At 38.1% G+C, this 23,514-nt stretch overlaps 1 protein-coding gene across 10 annotated transcripts in view; it reads left to right on the forward strand.

Moving 5' to 3' along the window:
* The window catches only part of CadN (neural cadherin), a 1,297,121-nt gene that overhangs the window by 1,244,872 nt on the left and 28,735 nt on the right, over positions 1-23,514 (forward strand). For all 10 annotated transcript variants that reach the window (XM_083139244.1, XM_083139247.1, XM_083139245.1 and 7 more), the window contains 9 exons: positions 13,463-13,649; positions 14,745-14,978; positions 17,023-17,195; positions 17,490-17,639; positions 18,095-18,400; positions 20,411-20,684; positions 21,352-21,560; positions 22,211-22,374; positions 23,072-23,240. In XM_083139244.1, the coding sequence (XP_082995370.1) occupies positions 13,463-13,649; positions 14,745-14,978; positions 17,023-17,195; positions 17,490-17,639; positions 18,095-18,400; positions 20,411-20,684; positions 21,352-21,560; positions 22,211-22,374; positions 23,072-23,240 (1,866 nt within the window). The remainder of the gene's footprint in view (positions 1-13,462; positions 13,650-14,744; positions 14,979-17,022; positions 17,196-17,489; positions 17,640-18,094; positions 18,401-20,410; positions 20,685-21,351; positions 21,561-22,210; positions 22,375-23,071; positions 23,241-23,514) is intronic.

A 23,514-nucleotide genomic window follows, 5' to 3' on the forward strand; every position in this document is an offset into this window, starting at 1 on the left:
TTCTTATTACTAAATCGCTGCGACGACAGGGTCCCAGGGTTAGCTCATCCCTGTGCACAGGTTGACTTTAAGACAAACTTTGTTTAAGTTAAGAGGAGGAACTTTTGATATTAATTGAACACAGTCACAAAGAAATAGCCCCGACTTATCGTAGAATCGAACTTAAAAGGGCCAAAGATTAGCAGCACTTACGCTAAGCACGCTAAGCGTTAGACCACGGAAGCTTGGGATCTGAACTTTAGTTTGAACTCTACCGTTAAACTTCCACCCATCCTACTTGTAGAAAATTAGCTTTCGTCCTGAGTGTTAGAGTACTTAACTTCTTGACTGCTCTCTGCAGAACATCATGAACAGATATAGGCTGTTATTTTGCTGCACTAAGCACCCATAAACTTCAGGAACGATATTGAGGACTAATTTAGCTTTCCGCGCCCCAATCAAGTCTTCGTTATGCCTTCATTAAGCCCTCACCGTTGCCAACAAACATTCCAGCAGATGTCACTAGTGATCGCACCTACGTTCAGAAAATTTCCCTCTATATTGAAAGAATTCTAGTGGAAATTTTAAGATTTGTTGCTGCTATGAAATATCATTTAAGCTCTTTCAGTTCGTTACTTTACCAAGCTGTAGATTTAAGCCAGATTTTAAGTTTTACTCAAAAAGGGCAAAATCTAGCTGAAAAGAGGGAAAATACGCGCCTGTTGTCGGCAACACTGGGTGTGAGTTCTCGGCGCATTCTGTTGTCTACTGCATGCATTATTTGACAATCCTGAACCCGACCAAAACGTGCTTGGAATTCTGCTCGGCAAGGATTGGTATAACAGGCTGGTCACCTGCAAAATATCGAACGCTTTCACAGCTGTTGCAGGCACCAACATTCTCCTGCTCTGCATTGTTGAAAGGTTTCCCATTGTACCTGCATAGCCCGAAAATGAGATTTAGATTTTTAGTGAATATCAATAGAAAACTGGGTTGCAAGAGGTGCTGTAAGGGGAGGAAGTTTCCTGGTGTAGACATTTTAGAAATATGTATTTTTTTTTGCTCTAATGACGTAATCATAAACGTTTCTAAATGTTGGTTATCGATCTGTAATGGAACGATCGTGGTAGTCTTGGGTCTGAAATGCCCTCCCCCCTTATTTCACAATTTAGTTACAATATTATAAGCTTCTAAATGCATTAGCGTTAGCCTCCAGCAAAAATGTAAGCTAAAGATTTATCTCTCGCGGATACAAGGAGCGTCTACTGGATCAGGCCCAGATTGCTTTCGCAGCGCTGTGTGCGCACCTTCAACTTATGCAACCCGAATGGCACAAGAGTGTAGTAGGTTGCATAGTGCAAAGGATGTACTCGCTCTTAAACGTACACACAAAATCGAATGAAACGCCCCCCTTACGGTTATGCAACCCGGAATTTTATATCATCTAGTTTCGCCTAGTAGAGTAGTTCCCGAGAGGAGCAGTGTTTCCAAACCTATAACCGTAGTGTTTCCAACCCTGTATTGGTTGGTTGGTTGTTGATTTGGTGTTTTTAAGTTCACAATGCACAGTATGACTAATCGGAACTGGACCTACAGTTTAAAGTGGGATCCGAACCACTTTGTGCCTCCACCGGGACCCCTTGATTACAAGGCGATGACGCTACCAATGCGCCATCCAAGCCTGTATTGGTTCGTAGAAGACTAAACCTTCACGTAAACTTCTTCATTCGTGAGTTACATTTGGTTTACAGACTCACATTACAGGACACTCTTTTCCTGAATTGCATGTTGTCTGGAGCATTTATTTTTCCTTCTGCGGAGAAAATTCTGTTAATATTGTACATCTTATTTTTCGCAGCTTCTCTACCATTTATTGGCTAATCGCAACAATGAGGATGAATGATGACTCGATGAAATTGATAAAAGGACAGTCATAAAGGAACCATGGGGAGCTAGATTCATATTATTATTATTACTAATATCTTTATTTTTTTTTACTTTAATTTTGGCTAATCGCAACGACGAGGATTAGTGTATGATAAAATTCATGAAGGAACACTCATAAACAATCATACCCAGGCCGGGACTCGATCCCGGGAATTTCGGCAGCGAGATCAAAAGCAGACGGCTTACCACGCTCGGGCAAAGCGGCGGCGGCCAATTATTATTAGTGATATTGTCTCGTGTAGTGTATTTTTCCACCATATTCTTTCATACAATCATGAAACGGATGAAAATTAAAATGTTAAAATACTTGCCTACGTTCTTTTTTTAGCTTGCAATATAAACCCATACTGCACGAAGCCAAATTGTGGGAATACGGAACAGAACCAATTTAACATATCTTGACCGTGGAAAGTGTTAATACAAAATCTAGAAAAGAGCCATGTAACAGTTGCCTGATTGCTTTTCCATTTGTTGTATGGGAAGAATTGTCTGAAATATGTGTGTAGTGGCAGGCAAAAGAGAATACAAAGATCGAATAGAGAGGCAACACTGTCACTGTTCTGCACTGCACAGACAACGCGTCTCGTCGAGTGGGCGGGGCACTGTGGGTGCGAGCGAGCTGCTGTTGCTTCTGCAAAAAGAACACTCACAAACAACTGAATGACGCTCCGCTTAAAATCTAGTCAATCGAGAAAGGATTTGTTGAGGAAGTGTATTGAAATATAAACGCCAGAATTTGGTCTAAGCCTATAATGGTTACTCGCAATAAGAGCTGATCAATTTTTACATTTGGTTTTTGGTTTGAGTTGGTGTTTTAAGTCCACTTTGTGCACAGTAAGGCTAATCGGGACTGGACCTACAGTTTAAAGTGGAATCCGAACCACTATGTGCCCCCTCCACCGGGTATCGAACCCGGGACCACAATTTTTACATGTGGAATTCTGTAATGAAAGAGGCAACAGGCCGTACTCCACACCTTTAGCCTGGTAACACTAATACATCATCTCATTATATGCTTTCGGTTATGCTGATAGTCATGTTTAATTTTACGCTTTACTTTCATGAAGATATTGTAGCAATATAATCATTCCGCTCCATTTTCGTATTCTCAATTGAACTCGCACTATTTTTTTCCAGAAGTTGAGCCCCACGTCCCTTCTCCCACCTTAAAAATTCTTGGGTGAAAGGCTACAAACTATACTAAAACTGAATTACAGACAATACTTTACGACTCAAAGTGACGTGACCTAGAACGTAGTGAAAAATCACTTGTGCAAATTTCAACGTAATGATGATAAAATGAAGGTAGGAAAATGGATGTGCTAGAACGTTTTACATACATACACACACATAGTTAGTTCCGTGTAGAAGATATTTCTTCACATTTTTCTCACCTTGGCTTCCTTGAATTCACGAAACTGTAAAGCCATGAACGCGTTAACCCCGTATAATCACGGAGTCCCAGGTTCGATTCCTGGTGGAGACACAACTGCCTAGTGGTTCGGATCCAACTTTCAACTGTAGGTCCCACTTCGGGTAGCCTTTCTGAGCATGAAATGGAATTAAATCAAAATTGGAACACGATAACCCATCACAACACACGCGCAGAGGGCGTTGAACTTAATGACTGACAATTATTATATACATCGAACTTTCAGCGAAGCTGGAATAAGGTCTATTTGCCATGCCAAATAGTGTGAATTTTCAGTCTCGTGGTGCCTTCTATACGAAGTGAACGCAAGTTATCTAAAAAAAAAAAAATCAAATATGAGGGTGAGTCGAGCTATGTTTCATTCAATAAGACTCTTCACTTCAAACTTATTTTGCTCTATAGCTCTCGATTTCGAATGGGCATCTAAGACTGGTTGCTTAGCGGACCGGATTTGGAAAAAATCACGGACTGTCATAGTTCCAATCACACTACAGACATAGCAAACATTGTTCGTCTGAAGATGAGAGAAGAGGTGATATCTTGATATGTCTCGAAATATATAGATAGAATATATAGTCAATCAAAAAGAAAAACAATGGATAATGTCCAATTAAGTCGAAACGCTGTTTGAACAGGTTTTCATTCACAGAGCAGAAGGGTTATTTTGACAAAATCCTGTTTCCCTGCTGGCTGCTTCGGGGAGAAGGGCTTTGTAAAGTTGCCGCTTCTTGCCCAAGCGGTAGGCCTAATTGGTTGATTGACCACGAGTTTCTTCGTAGGTAAACGCGGCAACAGATGATCACTGCCATAAAGGTGGTTCCCGCGCCGGCTGAAAGAGCGACGGGAAATTAAAGAACCATTGTCACTAACTTCAGATAGACATCTAATCATTTCCTTAGGTTTCGAAGCTGATCCGAAGGGACAACAAATACCAAAAGAACGACATGAATTAAATGATCGATTGGTCCGTCCTTCTGTTGATGGATGGCAATTCATATTAACAATAATAATCGTAAGCTTATCATTAAAGAGTCAACAATCAAAGCTAATACGCATCTATTGATCAGAAATTACTAGAGTGTTAAAGTTGTTTTTGTACCTTTTGTTATGTTAAGTCGCTCTTCTGCCACTTTCGGCTAATGAGGATGAGTGACGTTTAGATTAAATTGACACCATGATATCAATACTGAAGCCGTGGCTCGAACCCGGAAATTTCGTGGGATCGGAAGTGGACCATTTAACGAGCTTGGCCACCAAAGAGAACCGGCTCTGCGGCCAAGCGAGGTTAGTGATGGACTAACGATCCAGACACCGAATGTTCTGGGTTCGAGTCCCGCCCGGACCTTTGTCAATTTCTTAATTGTCAGAAATCCCTTCGCAATCTAAGACATAACACTTTATCAAAACTTCATTCCCCTCCCCTCCACCTCAAATTTAATACTCAATCTTCCCAACAAAATTTCCATGCCAATTTTAGACTTCCTGTTGATATTGCTCCCTCCAAAAAAGCAATCTAAGACGTAATAGTAATACACAAGAGTTGGGATTCCCTGCCCTCCAAAATAATTATCAATCCCGCAACCTGAAAATACCACTAACTTCATTAATCGCCCACCATAATTTCCCTATCAATCTAAGGCCTAATATATAAGAGTTGGATATCGCCCCCCACCAATATTACTTATTATCCGTAACAATTCCCCTGACAATCTACAAATTACTATTTGTATAACAGCAGTGGCTAATTGATAACGTAATTCAATGTATGCCCTGTTTACACAGTCAAATTTCCATCACAGTCTGCCCCTTCCCCTGGGCACCACTGATCTAGAACTGTGACAACGTGATAGGTGTAATGTAACTAACAGTTAAGTGTTAGGAATGGGTGCATGTGTGCTGCGCATTTGAATTTCATGTGAATCATATCTGTCAATAATGTGAATATTAATATTATACAGTAGAATATAATATAATGGTGCAAGTGTGTGAAAAAGTAACCATGAGCACCAAGGTATCAATAAGAAAGAATTGGAAACATAAGTTGCGTATGGAGATGTGTGTAATTAGTTTTGTTCTGTGATGTAACAAAGAACATCGGTTAAACCGTGCGGGGTTTCAATACTGTGTCCACCCGCCGTTGGATTCAAGCACTGCATCTAGTCGAAGAGGCAAGGATTGCACGAGCAGATGTTTGGTCTTCTCCTTAAACTCTCCCAAACATCAAACACGTGAGCCAGTACAGCTTCCATTGTTCTCAGCTGTCTAGGTTCCCACTCTCTCACCATCAACGCCCAAATGTTTTCGATTGGGAGACTTCGCTGGCCAATCTACTCTTGAAATTCCTGGGTGCTGATTAAACCAGGTGGTGTTCGCTTTCGATGTATGAACGCTGCTGTTGTCTTGATCGAAACTCACGTGCGGAATCTCATCTTCAAGGTGTCTCTCTCGCACGCTGGGAAGCATGTGGTTTTCCAGAACTGCGACGTATTCCTGCGAATTCATTCTCGAGGACACTTCCACCAATCCATCTACTCCAGACGAACTGATCCATCCCCACACCGCCACGGATATCCTGCCACTCCTAGCATGGGTAGAAATGTTCTCGGGGCCGTAGCGAGTGTTGTCGCGCCTCCAAACATAAACCTGACCATTTTCGTCAGACGAAAATACTTTCTCGTCGCTCAAAATTACGTTCTGCCAAAATTTTTGAGGAGCTAGTAAATATTGTAAAGCAAAACTGATCCGTGTTTCTTGATGCAAATGCATCATTGCTTCTTTCTTTGCCGCTCGACGGTGCTGCCGAACTGTTGCAGCATGGCACTCCAGTTTCAACTCTTGGCGAATCTTCCTTGCAGCCATGAAGGGATTGCCCTCGCTCATCTCAATGATGCCTGCATCTTCTTCCCTGGTTCTCTTCCTCGGCCGGCCTTTGTTGGGTCTTCACTTCATTCCTTGGTCCCCTTCTTCCTCGTAACACCGAATCCAACGCCTGACGCATGAATCGCCCACACCAAGAGTCGTAGCAATCTGAAGTGCAGGAGATCCGCCGCACAAAAAAATGCGGACTATATTCTCTCTTGTAAATTCCGAAAGTAAGGCATGATGAAATGATATCGTAAATGAACATTCGGACCGAAGGAACATGCTGCACGTTGCACATGCCTCTTGAAAACACCTTATCATTGGTGCATGTAGAGTTTCACGCCCATTCCGGTGCAGAAAGATTCATTTTATTGGTTCCGTTGCAAGTGACATGCTCAAGGCATAGATACGAGTAAAACTGCTGCAGGATCTCGAACGAAGCACCTACCGGGGCTCGAATTAAAGCCAAAGCGTGGTGGCAAAAGGCAACCGCGAAGTTACTGCATCTGATATTTACGTCAAGCAGGGCTTGCGTGGTGTGTGCAAAGAAACTCACGCTTGCTTTAGGAAATAAGGATACTATTGAATCAATGCAATATAAAAGAGTATATACAGTAAAATATACATTATTATTGACTCATGCATTCCCTGAAAAAAATGCAATGTTTTCTCTCACATTTCTTCCCGCAATGAATATAAATGTATAATCTATTTAATTAAGCAGGCGCATGCAGATTTAAAAATATTGATAAGATGATTCAATTGAATTGAATTGAATTGTTGTTTTTTAAGTTCACTTTGTGCACAGAAAGGCTAATTGAGACTGGACCTACAGTTTATAGTGGGTTCCGAACCACTATGTTCCTCCACCGGGTATCGAACCCGGGACCCCTTGATTAAAAGGTAACGACTCTACGACTGCGCCATCGGGGAGGCCCTAGTCCTCTTACGGAGATAATTCGTTCAGAGCAATAGAAATGCCCTATCAAAACAATTGTGGAATATTATTTTCAATGTGGATATTCTTCGGAAAATATGTTTTTCTAACAACAGTTTACCTAAATAGTGGGGACGTGGGGTGAGAGATACGGACGGAGTTGAAAGAGAGAGAGAGGGAAAGCACACAATTTTCTGTTCAGTGCAAACCTTTGGGATTGCTTTTTCCTACCGCACCAAAAACACAATACGTATAACCCAAATCCAACCCAAACCTTCAATGGCGAAATTGTGAGTCAATCACTCAACTGGAATAAAAAGTACGTATTTAAATCTAGGAGGCCAGAAGATAGTTATTGCGTTACCATGTGCCAAAAAAATCCACTTTGCCCGCGAGAATTGTCATGCCTGAGTAGTTTACGTTAATTGTGAGAGTTGCTTCAATTCCATTGCCTGCCAAGAATAATGATAGGGCTGAAAGTATAAAATACGGAAATGTGCATGTTTGGCGAGCTATGAGAAAAGTAGATCCTTGTGTTTTCTTTTCGAAATTTACTCATTTTATGTCAACTTTTACATATAGCCAATGGCGACAGAGGATGAATGATGCTTCAGGGAAATTGATGAAGATTGAAGAAACAACGAAACAACCCTGGCTACGCAGCATGTTATGATATTTAAGTATATCACGGATTGCTGCTAAATTCTTTCCTAGATATTTGTAATGAATGAACCCCCGCCCCCGCTACGAGAAAAAGAAAGATTACAGGATGTGAAACATTCACAATGTAATTGCATTGCCTTACATCGCTCTTGGCTGTATTCCAAATGTAGTAAGAGTAGTAGTTTTTTTTGTATTTTTTTGCCAAGGTATAAATGTATTTGAGCGCAAGGGCTACCTATTTCATCATTTATAAAGAGTTAACTTCGTCGTTACACTAGCACCAGGCACAAATGCATCAATTTCTATTTCGGTTATTTTACATCACTCTTCTGCCTCTTGAGTTAATCGCGATAATACGGATGGATTATCAATTTATAAAATTGTGACGGGACAAACTCAGTGATACATTCATGCCTGACCAGAGTTCGAATCTGGAACATATGACCTCGCTTCGCTAAAAAGGCTGGCAGAAATGTATCGGAAAAGTATAGGAGCACCAAGAACCGGTTTCACCCAGCACAGACGATGAAATCATTTACAGCGACTCGCTGTGGCAGTGTTGCTCTTCACCCCCTCCCCCTCGCTCGCAGATAGCCTAGCCTTCTCAGCACCCCACCTGCTGATGGAAGAGTGGAATCAAAAGCAAAACAACCTGCGCAGACCCACGACTCCTGTTCACCGTACTCCCGCGAGGAGGAGCGGGGGAGAGTGGGCCATGCTTCCTTATGGTCCGAGCTGAAGGGAAGAAGGGAAATCTGCGCGGGGACTTTTCGTCACAAGGATTTTTCCCTTGTGGTTGATCTATACTTTTCGTTTCAGGCATATTCCGTCTGGAAGGTTTCTGGCACCCCTCAGCCCCCCCCCCTTTCCCATCATGGTTAATAAATGAGACCCTTGCACTTTCAAAACCCTTATCCCAAGAAAAAGCTGGCATCAATTTTACACCACCATACAATAAGATTTACACGGGAAACATTTCCTAACATATTTTCTTGATTCGAACTAAGGGCAAATTAAATAGTCAAAGGAATTATACACAAGAGAATTAAATTACTGAAAATATGGAAAAGCGCGATACCGAAATCTGTAATGAGTGCGAAGGGAAAATCGAGAAAAGGAAAAAAAAAAAAGTATAAAAATATTCGAATAACCAGATTAAGAGAGAAAGTTATCACGGCTCGAACAATGCAAATGAATAAAACAACGGGAATACGAATTGAAATATACGACAATCGGAAGTAGGCTGAAGGAAGCAAATTTTAATAAACGTGGAAAGAAAACATAATCAAAGGAGCGCTGGTTCGATTCGCGACGGAAGCTCATATTTGTTGTTGGAATCCCACTCTACACTGTATGTCCAGATGCATTTACACTTAAAACAAACTTCGTAGAACTTTTTCCAAATCAGATGTCGCCAAAAATGTAAAAACAAAAGGAATAACTCTGAAGGAAAAATGCAGAAAGCGTTATTGCAAAATGAAAAAACAAACCTTCACATATTCGTTCGGAAGTGGTAAAAGAATAATAAAAAACTCAAGCAGAAAGGTTAATAACACTTGATATTATTACAAGAGACATTCCCAAAATAAACTTGTTGTCCTTTGAAATCAAATCAAGAGGAAAGCAAGATCTCCACCCGTTCGCGTGAATCTGTGGCTAGATTCAAGAGTTGGAAACACTACGCTTCTCGCGAGCTGCTCTTCCTGGCGAAACTAGATGATATAAAATTCCGGGTTGCATAACCGTAAGGGGGGGCGTTTCATTCGATTTTGTGTGTACAATGTTATTCGAGGGCTGAACACATTTACTGGGCGACTCATATTCATTCTCCAGGGTCGAGTTACAGCCTGCGTAGATGTGCCTTCATAAATTCCATATAATCACAATTCATCTCATTGTCGCAATTAATTTAGAGGCAGAAAATCAACGCAAGAAAATACTTATATGTGTACAACCACGAAATTTGGTACCTTTTACTGAAAGCATCCTAGTTATTCTGTGACGCGTGTTCATGTGTGTTGAAGAAACGTTACAACCTGTTCATATGATGAGAGAAACCCGTGATGCTTGATACTCCTATATGAAAACTAAGTGACATTGATGCAATTTTGAGCGCCGTCTTCTAATCGGTAAGGCGCCTGGCTACCATACGGTAGTCCCGGGTTCGATTTCCGAGATGAGTGATTAAAGGTGGGAATTTTTTCAAGCAATGAGCATGCGGGGGCAAGCATGGCGCGAGATCGAGAATGTGTGAAACACTACGTCTACATCCCTCCATATGTCTTCAGGCTTTCTCCAATGGCATAGTGGCAACGCCGTCCCCTTGTAATCAAGGGGTCGCGGTTTCGATACCCGGTACAGGCACATAGTTGTTCGGATCAAACCTTCAACTCCACGTCCAGTCACGATTAGGTTATCTGTGCATAAAGTGGACTTGAAACAAACAATATACCTTCGGGGCATATTGCAATTACTTATTGAAGTAATGTACTGCACAATTGTGAAAGAGTGCTACAAGTAACGTATTATTAATACATATATTCATAGTCAAAAGCTGGTGCAATGAGAAAGAGAGTACATTGAAGATCAACATAAATAAATAAAGGCAATTGGTATTAGATTCTTGTTGCTTCTTAATTGATGTACGAGATGCATATGTAGATATGATTGTTTCCAATAGTCAAAGAGAGTGAACATTGGCAAAACAGAACTCCGCAGGGAAGGGGGTGAAACAAACGTGCGGCAGTTGTAATCCTCTTAGGATTTCTAGCTCTGTTCTTCATCCCCTGTGATATATTTCCATTTCGACCGTTCCAGTGTTTGTAAACCATATCGATTTTCATCTGTCCGCTTTACTTGGCCGCAAGCAAAATTAATATATGTATGCATGTATTTGTGAATGTCGATACATTCCATCCCTGTCGTGATTACTTTGCTGCACAGGTTGGCCCTGTTTATCTGTTCGTTTTCCTGTGCCTGCAGCAACTGAATTTGATTGCAATACACCAAGGTATAACTTTAATAAATCAAAAGTTACCACAATCGGTTTTCCAACAATGTTTTTACATTTAGATATCTGCAAGCGTTAAATCCTTCCATTTAAACAGGTACATTGCTAATAGCATTACTAAACTACATCACAAGTTTAAAATTAAAGTTATTTTGTTCTTTGCTAACAACACGGGAGTATATATATATATATATTTAAATATTCTCGTTTGTTAGTTGTCGTTTTAGTTGTTATTAATTAGCTGACAATATATAAATATGTAGAAGCTACTATGTGGTTAGGCAGTTACATAACACAACATAATGACACCGCTGATAGTAATTCTGAAGCCAATTAAAGAAGGACCACACCAATTTTGTTGTTAATAGTTCAAATAGTTCTGGTAAAATTTATTCAGTTGTCTTAGTATCAGGTATCCAGCTGTCCACCACTTGAGACACCAGCGTTGCTGATTCTTGTAAACATTGAGCAAACGCATAAACTTTGATTTTGCACAAAGTTCTCAGTTTTCTGCAGTGATTTGTGGTACTGTGGCTACGTTTTCAGGGTTTCCACAGTACCAAAAATCACTGAAAAAAAAAAACAATTTTGTGCAAAATCAAAGGAAATACCTCACCCTCTAACCATTACCGGGGAGAGAGGGGTGCGTGCATTTGTCTGTCTCAGGGTTAATGTTTTTCCAGTGATTTGTAGTACTGTGGCAACACTGAAATGTCATGGCCATGGATGACTTCGGACCTGATTTTGAGGGGGCAAATCAAAATTGAGGCCTAATTGTAAAGTGGCAGAATCAACCCCGGGGCTTAATTTTCTATGAGGGGGGGATGCTCTAAAAGTTTTCATCTTATAAAAATACGTAGCTCACATGATTATTTGCTAAATAACTGTGACGTTTACGAAATCATAACTATTACTCTTCATTACTTTGCTCCTCAGATCCCCTAGCTTGTAAATTTAATAAACATGAAAATTTAGAGCCCCCGCCAATTTACGCCTATGCCACTGGCTATGTTTCTCAGGGCCGGTTACGCCATCCGCTGAACGTCTCATCCCCCACTTAACACGATTATGCGGTTGTTCAATGTCCGCCTAATGTTAAGTAGCACTTAAGGTCCCGTGTAACGTAAGTGGCGGTCGGGGCTCCACCTAACGCGTTAAGTGCCGGATAAACATGGAAGAGCAGTACACTGTGCAGCGAACAGATACGTGCAGTGCAGTACCTAGTATAATCTGTGTTTGCACTTAATAAAATGGCGAAGTCTTGATCAGCTGTTGTAAATTGCGTAAGTTTGCTGCATGTTTTACATTACCGTAATAACAGCAAAAATGGCAGGTTTGTTAATTATCCCAGGAACGGCAATAAATAAAGCAACGTTTATAAATATATATGTAAAAATGAATGTTAGGTGGTCATTTTCGTGTGTGTTCCGAAATTGTTTTATAGTGATATTAGCATTAGCAGTTTCACTGTAATTTCGTAAGTAGGATTTGAGTGCATGCTGGTACAGATATATAAATAAAAACTACCGTTCCAGACTTTAAGGTTAAAGTAATGCGTTTGATGCCTGGAAAATTGGGTAAGATTTTACAATACCAGACACAGCTGTAATTTCTATCCTACTTCTTATACTCGCAAAATATGTAGTTCCAATGAAGTATCGGAGGTTAACATGTGGGGGTGACGTGTTGATATTGTTATTTGACGTGCAGAAGTTGTATAATAAACTTTTCAATTACCGCAATCGTTCTCCGCATAGGAGAATGGAAACCATGTTTGTTGAAATATTTCGGTAAACAATGATCAATCTTGCATTGTCGGTTGCGATCACAGGCCACACACACCATTCACACATCCACACACTAGGGGTGTGCGGGACAGAAGTTTTTTGGTCGGAACGGGAAATATTTTTAGTCCCGACATTCGGGACGGGAAAAATTTGCCATTTGGGTATAATTTAACAATACAGGGAATTTATCCAATTTGTTTAAAATTTGGGATACTTACTAATTTGGGCCTCGTAATCACGAATCTGCACTTAAAATTGGGCGCTCACGTATAAATTTGGCGCTTATTTGGGGGCAGGTGAATCCGGCCAATTTCTAACATGCCTTTAACAGGGACTCTATAGGCGGGGCCGCGATAGCGGTTGGGGGCAGTAGGTCAATTACCCCAGGGGCGGAGCCCGGAATCGGCGGGAAATTTGGAAATCGAGGGTGTGGAAATAAGAACTTAATTTAGATTATTTTGCTATTTCCAAGTGTGAGCGCCAAAGTTTGACTGCAGATTCGTGATTAGGGGGCCAAAATTAGTGAGTATGCCGAATTTCAAACAAAATGGAGAAATTTCCTGTATTGTAAAATCGCTCCGCCATTTGTTCCAGACACTTGCAATGCAGAAAATGTCGAGAATTAACAACTTTTTAAAATGATTTTTTTTCCCCGATCCCGGTCCTGACTTTTCGGGATCCCGCACACCCCTACCACACACCGTTCACACATAGCCCCAAGAACCATTCACGGTAAGGTTAGGTTAGGCAAATATAGTTAAAATTTGGGGTTGTAATTTCGTTTCCAATGTGTTTGATCTTTGAAAATGCACTTGAAACATGAAAAACGTTTCCCTCTATTTCAGCCATTGGATCGTGATCAACCAAGCGGTCGCCCCCAGTGGAGATTCACAGTATTTGCTCAGGATGAAGGTGGCGAAGGCCTTGTGGGCTACGCAGACGTCCAAGTCAATCTCAAAGACATCAACGACAATGCACCGCTCTTCCCTCAAGGAGTGTATTTTGGAAATGTCACAGAAAATGGAACAGCAGGTATGAGTTTCCTCAACATAAGAAATTATCCAGTTATTCTTCAGTACAATAAAATGCAAAACAGAAAATTGAACTGTCCAGACAAGTGTTTTGTTGATACTGTCTCTTTCTCTCTTCATAGGCTGTTTTTTTTTATTATTATTGGTCTTGTTACCAGTTTGTCAGCAAAGTAGCTGCCACAAACAGAATAGTTTCTCAATAATTGTATAACAATCTTAATCCTAAGTATAGACTGACAAAACTGACATGGAGAGAAATTTTCATGACTGCATTGTAATTATTTACTGAAGTATATTTATTAACATTTCACTCTTAATACTGCCAAATACTTATATTTTTCATAACTTCCAGACCCTATTAGTATGTTCAAAAAAATATTGTTGAGGAAATGTTTGCTGCATAGTGCCTCAGGGGGTGTACAATTTCATAAAAACAAAATTACCTGGTTTTCCAGACCAGTAACCAAAATTTTACAGACCAAATCATTAGAGCAATTAGTGTATGTGAACATGTTTGGAAGAAAATTACAATATTTTAGCTAAACGCTCAACACTTAGAATCCAAGTTGAACAAGTTTTTAGAATATCCACTTCACATGTAAAGGTAATAACGAGAAGGGAAACTCAACAGGAATTCACTGTGGGATAGGGAGATGGAAGCAAGTATCAAGGAGTGAGCTTTTACATGATACTTACAATGTAGTGACTAATAATTAACAAAGAATTCTTTCACATAAAAATCATAACAATTATAGCATAAATAATACAGATTTATAGTAATTTTTAGAAATACTTTTCCAGAAAAAGTAAATTCCCTGATTTTTCCAGACTGGTAGACACTCTGAACCTTCATAAATTCTTGCCAATATATTACATATATACTTATTAATGGTATCGCTCTCCTTATTCTGTGGAAATCACAACCATAAATCTTGTGATACAGTCAATATTGAGTACAAGATGAGTGTTTTGTTACAGAGAGAGTAGCATTGATTTACAATTAAAAGCGAAAAATAATTCAGATACATTATGATCATTTCAGCTATTGTTATTAATGACATAACTAGAGACATCATGGTATGGCTTTATCTTTTAGGTATGGTTGTCATGACAATGACTGCTGTGGATTATGATGACCCCAGCGAAGGAACAAATGCTAAGCTTACCTATTCCATTGAAAAGAATGTCATTGAGGAAGAAACAGGGTCGCCAATTTTTGAGATTGAATCCGAAACGGGAGTCATCAAAACTGCAGTGTGTTGCCTCGACAGGGAAAAGACACCAGATTATTCCATACAGGTTGTAGCAATGGATGGAGGAGGATTAAAAGGTGAGTTTTGGAATTACAGTTTTATGGACCCTAATTTATGCTAGTTTATGATTTGTTCACTAATATTACCACATCTCCTTTGTGCCAGTTTCTTACAGGGAAATCATTATATAAATTATGATGGGCATGTAAAAAAAAGGGCCGATTGGTTATTACAGAGAATAAAATCAAGCGAGAAATTTTTTATTTTGACTGCTGTAGAAGTGCATACCCTTGCTATTTTTGTACATAGTCACCTTCATGCTTCAAGCATTTTTGGTACCATGGAACAAGTTTATGTAGACCCTCTGCATAGAAATCTGCCGCCTGGGATCTCAACCAGTCAACAACTGATGTCTTGAGAACTTCACTATCATTGAAACGTTACGAAGCAAGCCACTTTTTGAGGTGAAGGTACAAAGTAATCACTTGGGGCAAGATCGGGACTGTATGGTGGGTGATTAAAACGTTCCCATCGGAATTTTTTAATTGTCACAACACAACGGTCAGCTGTGTGTGGGCGGTCGTTGTCATGAATAAGTAGAATTCCAGACCGTAACATTCCTCTTCGCCAGTTTTGGATGGCACATCGAAGATTAGACTGTGTTTCACAATACACATCTGCTGTGATGGTTCGTTCCGGTTCCAGGAATTCCATGAGGATTACACCTTTTTGGTCCCAAACACGGTTGCCATTATTTTGCGATGTGATGGGGTTTGCTTGAATTTCTTCGGTTTCGGTGAACCGGAGTAACACTATTGCATGGATTGTTGCTTCGACTCACCAGTAACATATGATATCCAGGTTTCATCTCCCGTCACTATGTGAGAAAACAACTCATCCCCATCCTTCTCCCAGCGGGCCAAAAATTCACGTGCTTATTTCATTCTTTCATCTTTGTGAGTGTTTGTCAACATTTTTGACACCCACCTTGCACACAATTTGCGATAACCCAGATTTTCCATTACAATTTGGTGCAATGTTTTATCAGACACTTCAAGAAACTCCTTGCCTAGATCAGTAATGGTGAAACGGCGATTGGATCGCACTTTCTCATCAACACGTTGCACTAGGCCTGCCGCTCTGCTCGTCATCATGAACATTAGAACGTCCTTCCCGAAAATCACGGCACCATTGTCTTACCTTTCCTTCACTCATTACTGTTGGTCCGTAAATGGCGCACAATTCCCGATGAATGTCAGCTTCACTCAGTCCTTTTGCGTTCAGAAATCTAATCACCGACCTCACCTCGCATTTGGCGGGATTTTCTATTACAGCAGCCATTTCAACTTCCTGCACGTACGCACCTTCACACTGAGAAATATACCTCTGTTGCAGGCTCAGAATAGTAAGGCATGCTTCCGTGCACGTGCAGCTTCGTCAGTGTTGCCAGTCCCAAGTAAAAAATGATCGGCCATTTTTTTTTTACATGTGCCTCATATATTAAAGGAGACATCCATTGTCACAAATATGGCAAGTTGGTAGATTGGTATGTTAGCCTGAATATTGACATGGTTACAATTTTTTTTTCTGAATTATTTTTTAAAAAAACTACCGGACAAGCATTAACAATAATGTAGTTCCTACCAATTACATAATTTATTTGATTGTGTGTATCCGTATGATGGATCTTTTGAGCTTTTACATATTCATAACTGCAACTTCAAATTTCTACCATGAGGCCTATGTGTTTTTTCTTATCACCCATAATGGTCATAGAATTAATATTGAGCAATTTCTCTCAAATTATGATAGTTTTATTTTGTCTAATTACTCTGTTCAGTCTTAGAGTTAACAAGAATAATTTAATCTTTAAATCGCATATTTTGGTAGATTCAGATCATCACACGTGAAAATGTTTATTGTGAACAATCGAGTTATTGTGATATGTGATGCACTGAAATCGGAAGAAATATTAATTATTCGTGAACTACCATTATGGCAGCATGGACAATTGTGAATAATTATGAAATCATTGGTTGTAGATTTTTTTAAATTTCAGTTTACGATTTTGCATAATATTTCTCTAATACTTGATACTGACGTCATATTTTCATGTTGCAGGCACAGGGACAGCTTCTATACGAGTTAAAGACATCAACGACATGCCCCCACACTTCACGAAGGATGAATGGTTCACAGAAGTTGATGAAACTGATGGAACAAACCTTCCTGAAACACCAATTTTAACAGTTACTGTGCATGATGAAGATGAAACAAATAAATTTCAATATAAGGTAAAATATATTCATATTTTGGAAGTAAATGGTTGTTCTAATTATATTAAATTTTATGGCAATAGAAGTGCATGGTAAACATTTCTTTCCTGAAAGAATTACTAATTGCTCTCACACTATAGAATCCTTGAAGGAACATTTTTATTATGCTTGTGAATTCTCATTTACGGATGAAAATTTTAAATGACTGTAGTAGTTTATTAGATAAAAAATCAGCTTACTGCTTCAGTTATGTTAATAAAAGTGATGAAACATTTTTAATTCAAATGCTCTATCTCTCGTATTAACTCACAGGTAATTGAAAGCAGTGGATATGGTGCAGATAAATTTACTATGGTCAGGAATAATGATGGCACAGGATCGTTGAAAATTGTTCAACCACTGGATTATGAAGATCAGCTGCAAAGTAATGGATTTCGATTTAGGATTCAAGTCAATGATAAGGTAAATGTGTCGAAGTCAGTGTACGTGTCTGTAGTAGTAATAGTAGTAGCGTTGTCTGTCTTGCAACTTCAAACAATTACTTCGGAGTAATTACAGATAACACTTGATTGCTGCAGTAAATTTTGTATAACTTATGCTACTAATTTCAGAGTGACTTACTTTTACCTTGTATAATATCACATTTGTTATTGAATTTTGTATTTTTCTTATTTTGTTTTGCTTTCCTATCTCTTTATGGTAATTTCAACAAACATGATGAATGACGATTAGATGAAATAGTTGAAAGAACAATGAAACAGCTATGTTCTGGCTGGAGCACTACTCCAGAATCTTCAGTGATGGAGGTTGAGAATGTGCATGAGAAACCATTACAATGGATTTTACTCAACAAAGCTTGACTGTAATTTTATTGGAAAGGTTAATTATTACCACTTACATTATCTTTATTCTTACAGGGTGAAGATAACGACAATGATAAGTATCACGTGGCGTATTCATGGGTTGTAGTAAAGCTTCGAGATATCAATGACAACAAACCACAATTTGAAAGGCCTAACATTGAAGTCTCTGTGTACGAAAATGCAGAGGTTGGCAAACGACTGGAAACCTTCAAAGCTACAGACCCTGACCAAGGAGGGAAAAGCAGAGTTTCTTATGCCATTGACAGATCTTCAGACAGGAAACGGCAATTTTCCATTGATCAGGAAGGAACCGTGACAATTCAAAGAAGTTTAGATCGTGAGGAGACACCAAGACATCAAGTAAGTTCATTTATTTTCTGCTGGATTATTATATTTGATTTATAGATTTTGGCATTTATTTCTCAAATTAGTTTTGTACATGTAATGAAACAACAAAAACTTGAATATATCTGTTATATTTCATTCAATCAAAAATTTGTGTAATATCGCTTCTCTTTATTAGAGAAAATACATTGTTTTTATGTTTTTCGAGGTGCCAAGGTGAAAAACTTTAAATGTTGGAACATTTTTGTAACTTGTTGCTTTATTGGTCCCATGAAAATTATACGTAAAATGTAGGAAATAATGAAATGTGGGAATGTACAATGGGGGTTTCACTACACAAAAATCATTCCAAAAAAGATATATGTAATGTTAAAGCTTAAGAATTGTTTGCGACTGTGAGGAATATTATATCTACCTTAAATACATGTGTTTTCCATGTTTGTAGACTAATTTCTATAATTTCCTATTAATTGTCCAACTGCTGTAAAATTATTTATCCTGCCAGTGTATGATCCCTCCTCTACAAAGATGAAGTTTTCCTACATATATGGGGATAATGATGAGTGAATGAATGATCATTTATTCTTGTGACTCTCTCTCTCTTGATATGGCTCTATATAAACAGGAGTTTGGGTTTTTGTTTTAAGACCACTTTATGCACAGACAGGCTAATTGAGACTGGACCTATGGTTTAAAGTGGTATCCAAACCACCATGTGTCCCGCCAGGTATCAAACCCAGGACTCTTGATTACAAAGTGATGAAGTTACCATTATGCCATTCAGGAGGCATATAAATAGGTGAATGCTGGTAACTTTTCTCAGGTCAACGTCAAATACATGCAGTGGAATTAGTTTTTGCTATATTTTCTCCCATGATATACTGTCACCGATTTCTCCGATGTTGTCTGAATTTTATTGTCCTGATCAGAACTTTGGAAAAAAAAAAAAAACATGGGTAAAAAGAATCAATAAAGGAAGGAACCAAAGATAGTTCACAACTTTCTTCTAAATAAATCAGTCTTGGATAATAACAAACTTCGTATTTTGTCCTCCCTTCTTTCAATTCAGAGCCATCGATTTTAAATGAAGTTACTGAAAGTTTTCGCTGGCATCATCAATTTTCAGTTGTTTTGTAGTTTACATATATTCTTTGGAAGTTTGAGCTTTTTCTTTTGGAAGAATATAAACTTTGCGTTTCCATGACCAAAGTTGATTTTTATATTTAAAACTTAATACTGAAGGCAGTCAACTTTTACTAGTAATTTGTACCAGTGATGGACTCAGAGCAACATTTTTTTTGGCTTTTTTGTTGACCTGACCTGCATCAGGATCTGGCTAAGAAGGGGGTAAAATCAGGTTTCCATTTTCACTCGCTGCTTTTACCGAGCAGCACACTCTTTTAATGCCAATTCAGTAACATTGAAAAATATAGACATGCATGTCTGCATTGCAAATTCAATAGTGGATGCACATTTTTTTCAGGATAAGGTATTTTTATGTGCCTTCAACCCAACTTGTATTTGCAATTATGAGTAAAGACATTTCTGGTGATTGTAGTGTGGCCCCAGTGGCATATTTACAATTTAATTTTGAGGAAGATGTTTTTTCTTTGTCTCCCATCTGCAAACTCCATGAAAACATAGCAGTTATGATAGTAGTAATACTACAAAATTTAAATTTTGCCAGTCAGTTATTTTTTTCCCATGCTAGAGGCTCCATCTCATTAACCTTACTTATATATATATATGCCACTGTGGATGTATGCTGATAACCTCTAGTGTAAGCAAGGGGAGCTGATGGGACCTGAAAGTTTGAGAAAATTAAAATATTCCAATGAATTTGAAAAACCAAAGTAGTAATTGCAAACAGGTTATATTTGTCCTCTCGCCTTGGTACTAGTTATGATTGAATATTTTTACAAAGTCTGACAATAATATCCCTCTGTAAATAACACATTCTTCTTTTAATTGCATATGAAAACTGAGAAATCCTTTCAGCGTAATGAAGCATATTTCCTTTTCCAGGTGAAAATTCTGGCAATTGATGACGGAGTTCCACCCAAAACTGCCACCGCTACTTTGACTGTGATAGTACAAGACATTAATGACAATGCACCTACATTTTTGAAAGATTACAGGCCAGTGCTCCCAGAACATGTCCCTCCGAGGAAAGTAGTCGAAGTCCTGGCCACAGATGATGACGACAGGTCGAAGAGCAATGGACCTCCTTTTACTTTCAGAATGGATCCCAATGCTGATGATGTGATCAGAGCATCATTTAAAGTTGAACACGATCAGAGTAAGTGCTTTCTTGCAGTACTGTCAAGAGCATTATTTCTTATTTTTTAAATTTCCTTCTCTTATCAACTTGAGCATTTTGGAAACACTTAAATTACGTAGAAAATGTAGCATACATAAATAAAATGTATCAATACGAACTTGCATGTACTGTATATATATCCCTCGCAAGGTAAAATTTCTACCAATCCATACAATTGTTCACAATATTGTTTAATGTATGGTTTACACAATATATAATTTAAATATTTCTCTATTGTAATTGTATATAGTATTTGGCAAAATATCCACTGGGGAAAGCATCAGGATATTATATAAATTGTATAGTTAGTTCCCAAACAAAGTAGCAAAAATTATCAACCGGAAGCGGGAATCTCGTTCATTCCTCTTCAAATACCACACTGATTGTATTCATTGCTAAATTCACATACTTTGTAATGAAATTATTCACTACTACAATAGACAGTATAATGGAGATAACATTCCAGTTTGTCTCAATAATGAAAACTGTATGAAAACGAGTCTTAATCATTAGAAGGCTTAAAAAATACTGTCACCTTGCTGTATAGCAGTGATAAATTCCATTTATAAAATTAAGTAAATTTTCATTTTTTTTCTACTTTGAATAAAAGGTGCACATTTATGACAATTTTCTTCATTTTTTTCAGAGGGTGCTAATGGTGATGGTATGGCTGTCGTCTCCTCCCTACGTTCATTTGACAGAGAGCAGCAGAAAGAATATCTTATACCAATTGTCATAAAGGATTCTGGAAACCCAGCTATGTCTGGAACAAGCACTTTGACAGTCATCATTGGAGACGCAAATGACAACAAAATGCAGCCAGGCTCTAAAGAAATATTTGTGTATAATTACATGGTAAGACAGTAGTGTATTTTTCATCTTTATTTTTTTTGACCCTTCTTTCCCAAGAAACCTCACTTTTTCATTTTTTTAAATTTGATCCTAAATATATAATTTTTCCTATTTTTTTTTCAAAATAGGTGACAGAATTCTTATGTGAAGTTCTCTCACTCTGTCTTCTGACTGAAAACCTGACAATAGTCTCGAACACCCTTGTACTCTGTGCAGTAATCTAAATTTGAAGCTACAAACTAAATTTTAGCTTCCTTGGAAATTCTATGCTTTACTCAATAACATTGCTAAAAATAATAATAATCAAGCTGATGTTGGATAACCATTTTAAGATGGCTAATAATGTCAAGTTACACAAATATTTCAAGAAGATAACGTTGCATCCTTGTATATTTTCACTTATAATTAATTACATAATATGTAAATCTGCTATTATATTCATTTTCTACTAGTCTTCCATCTGAAAAATACGTATGTGTATTTTTTCTTCATGATTTGTCCTTTCAATGTAATTTGAGCATGTACCCAAATACTATCTTTTTTTTCTGGTATTTTTTAGATTGCTTTTAGAAATATTATCTGGAATAGGCAACAGAAAAATAATAGTATTGAATATAATTTTGAAAGCTTCATAAATTATTTCTCGGTCACAGGGACAAGCACCAGATACAGAAATAGGAAGAGTGTACGTTTACGATTTGGATGATTGGGATCTACCAGATAAAAAATTCTACTGGGACAGTGCTGAACATCCAAGATTCCGGTTGAATGAAGAAACTGGAATGATAACAATGAAACATGGCACAAGGGATGGAAGGTAATGGTTTCAATTAAGTTCTTTCATTCACTTAATTTTAGTACAAAACTTTCTACAGTAAAGTGCATTTTTAATCAGTTTGATTTGCCATTTTCTGCATTTTCACTTTTGCTGTTTGATGTTCAGATATTGAACCTCATTCCATAATTTCTGCAGTGTAATATTTCTAAATTTCTGCAAATGCTGATCACATAATGGTTCAAATATAAAAAAGTAAAAAAAAAAATTGAGTGCTCCCCTGTGCATAGCACCACGCCATGAAGGCGTATAGGGGTAACGCCTCATACTCAAATGATTAACTTATTTGTATTTGAATCTTAGGAATTTTATACAGAAATGTTAATATAGGTATCTTGTCTTCAGATGCCATTAGGGTAACATTTTCCAAATACTTTCTATTGATGTGTTGTACTCGTGATTAATTTCGAATTTGCAAAATTTTCATAATCACATTTCCATAATTGTCCAGTTTAATTTTTATGATATACAATATTGTAAATCTTTCACCAAAAAATTGGTTCATGTTCTCTTATTTTATTTTTGATTGTCCATTATAGAATATGAAGGTTATACTTTAGTTTCTGTAGGGCTTCGAAATCTTGTTGTTTTAATTTTTTTCTTTGCTTTAATTACATGATTTAATATGCCTCGTATTTACTGCAGAACTAACCTCTCAATCTTCTCCATTTCCAAATAGGTATAATCTTCGGTTCAAAGTATATGACCGGAAGCATACACAAACAGACGTGCTAGCAAATGTAACTGTGGTTGTTCGAGAAATTCCACATGAGGCTGTGATCAACTCAGGATCCGTGCGTGTTGCTGGACTTTCAGATGAGGATTTTATTCGTGTGTGGGATTATCGAGTAAGTGAACAAGTGATTCGTTAAATGCCTCGTTTAAATAAAAATGTAATTGACTTAACTGAATAATCAGGTGATACATAGTTTCATTCTTCAGGTGATGTCAGAGTAAATATTTCAAATGTGTTTCCATCCGACATCACAATTGGGTACACTCATTTCCATAGTTAGAAATTATATACAGTGGAACCTCGGTTTTACATTTTAATGAGGACCCAAGTTGAAAAAAAACTTAAAATTGAGGAAAATCTTATAACTTTCTGCTATGTTGGGGCCA

This window comes from Lepisma saccharinum, chromosome 17 (genome assembly GCF_977018435.1).
Source record: "Lepisma saccharinum chromosome 17, izLepSacc3.1, whole genome shotgun sequence".
Classification (NCBI taxonomy): Eukaryota; Metazoa; Arthropoda; class Insecta; order Zygentoma; family Lepismatidae; genus Lepisma; species Lepisma saccharinum.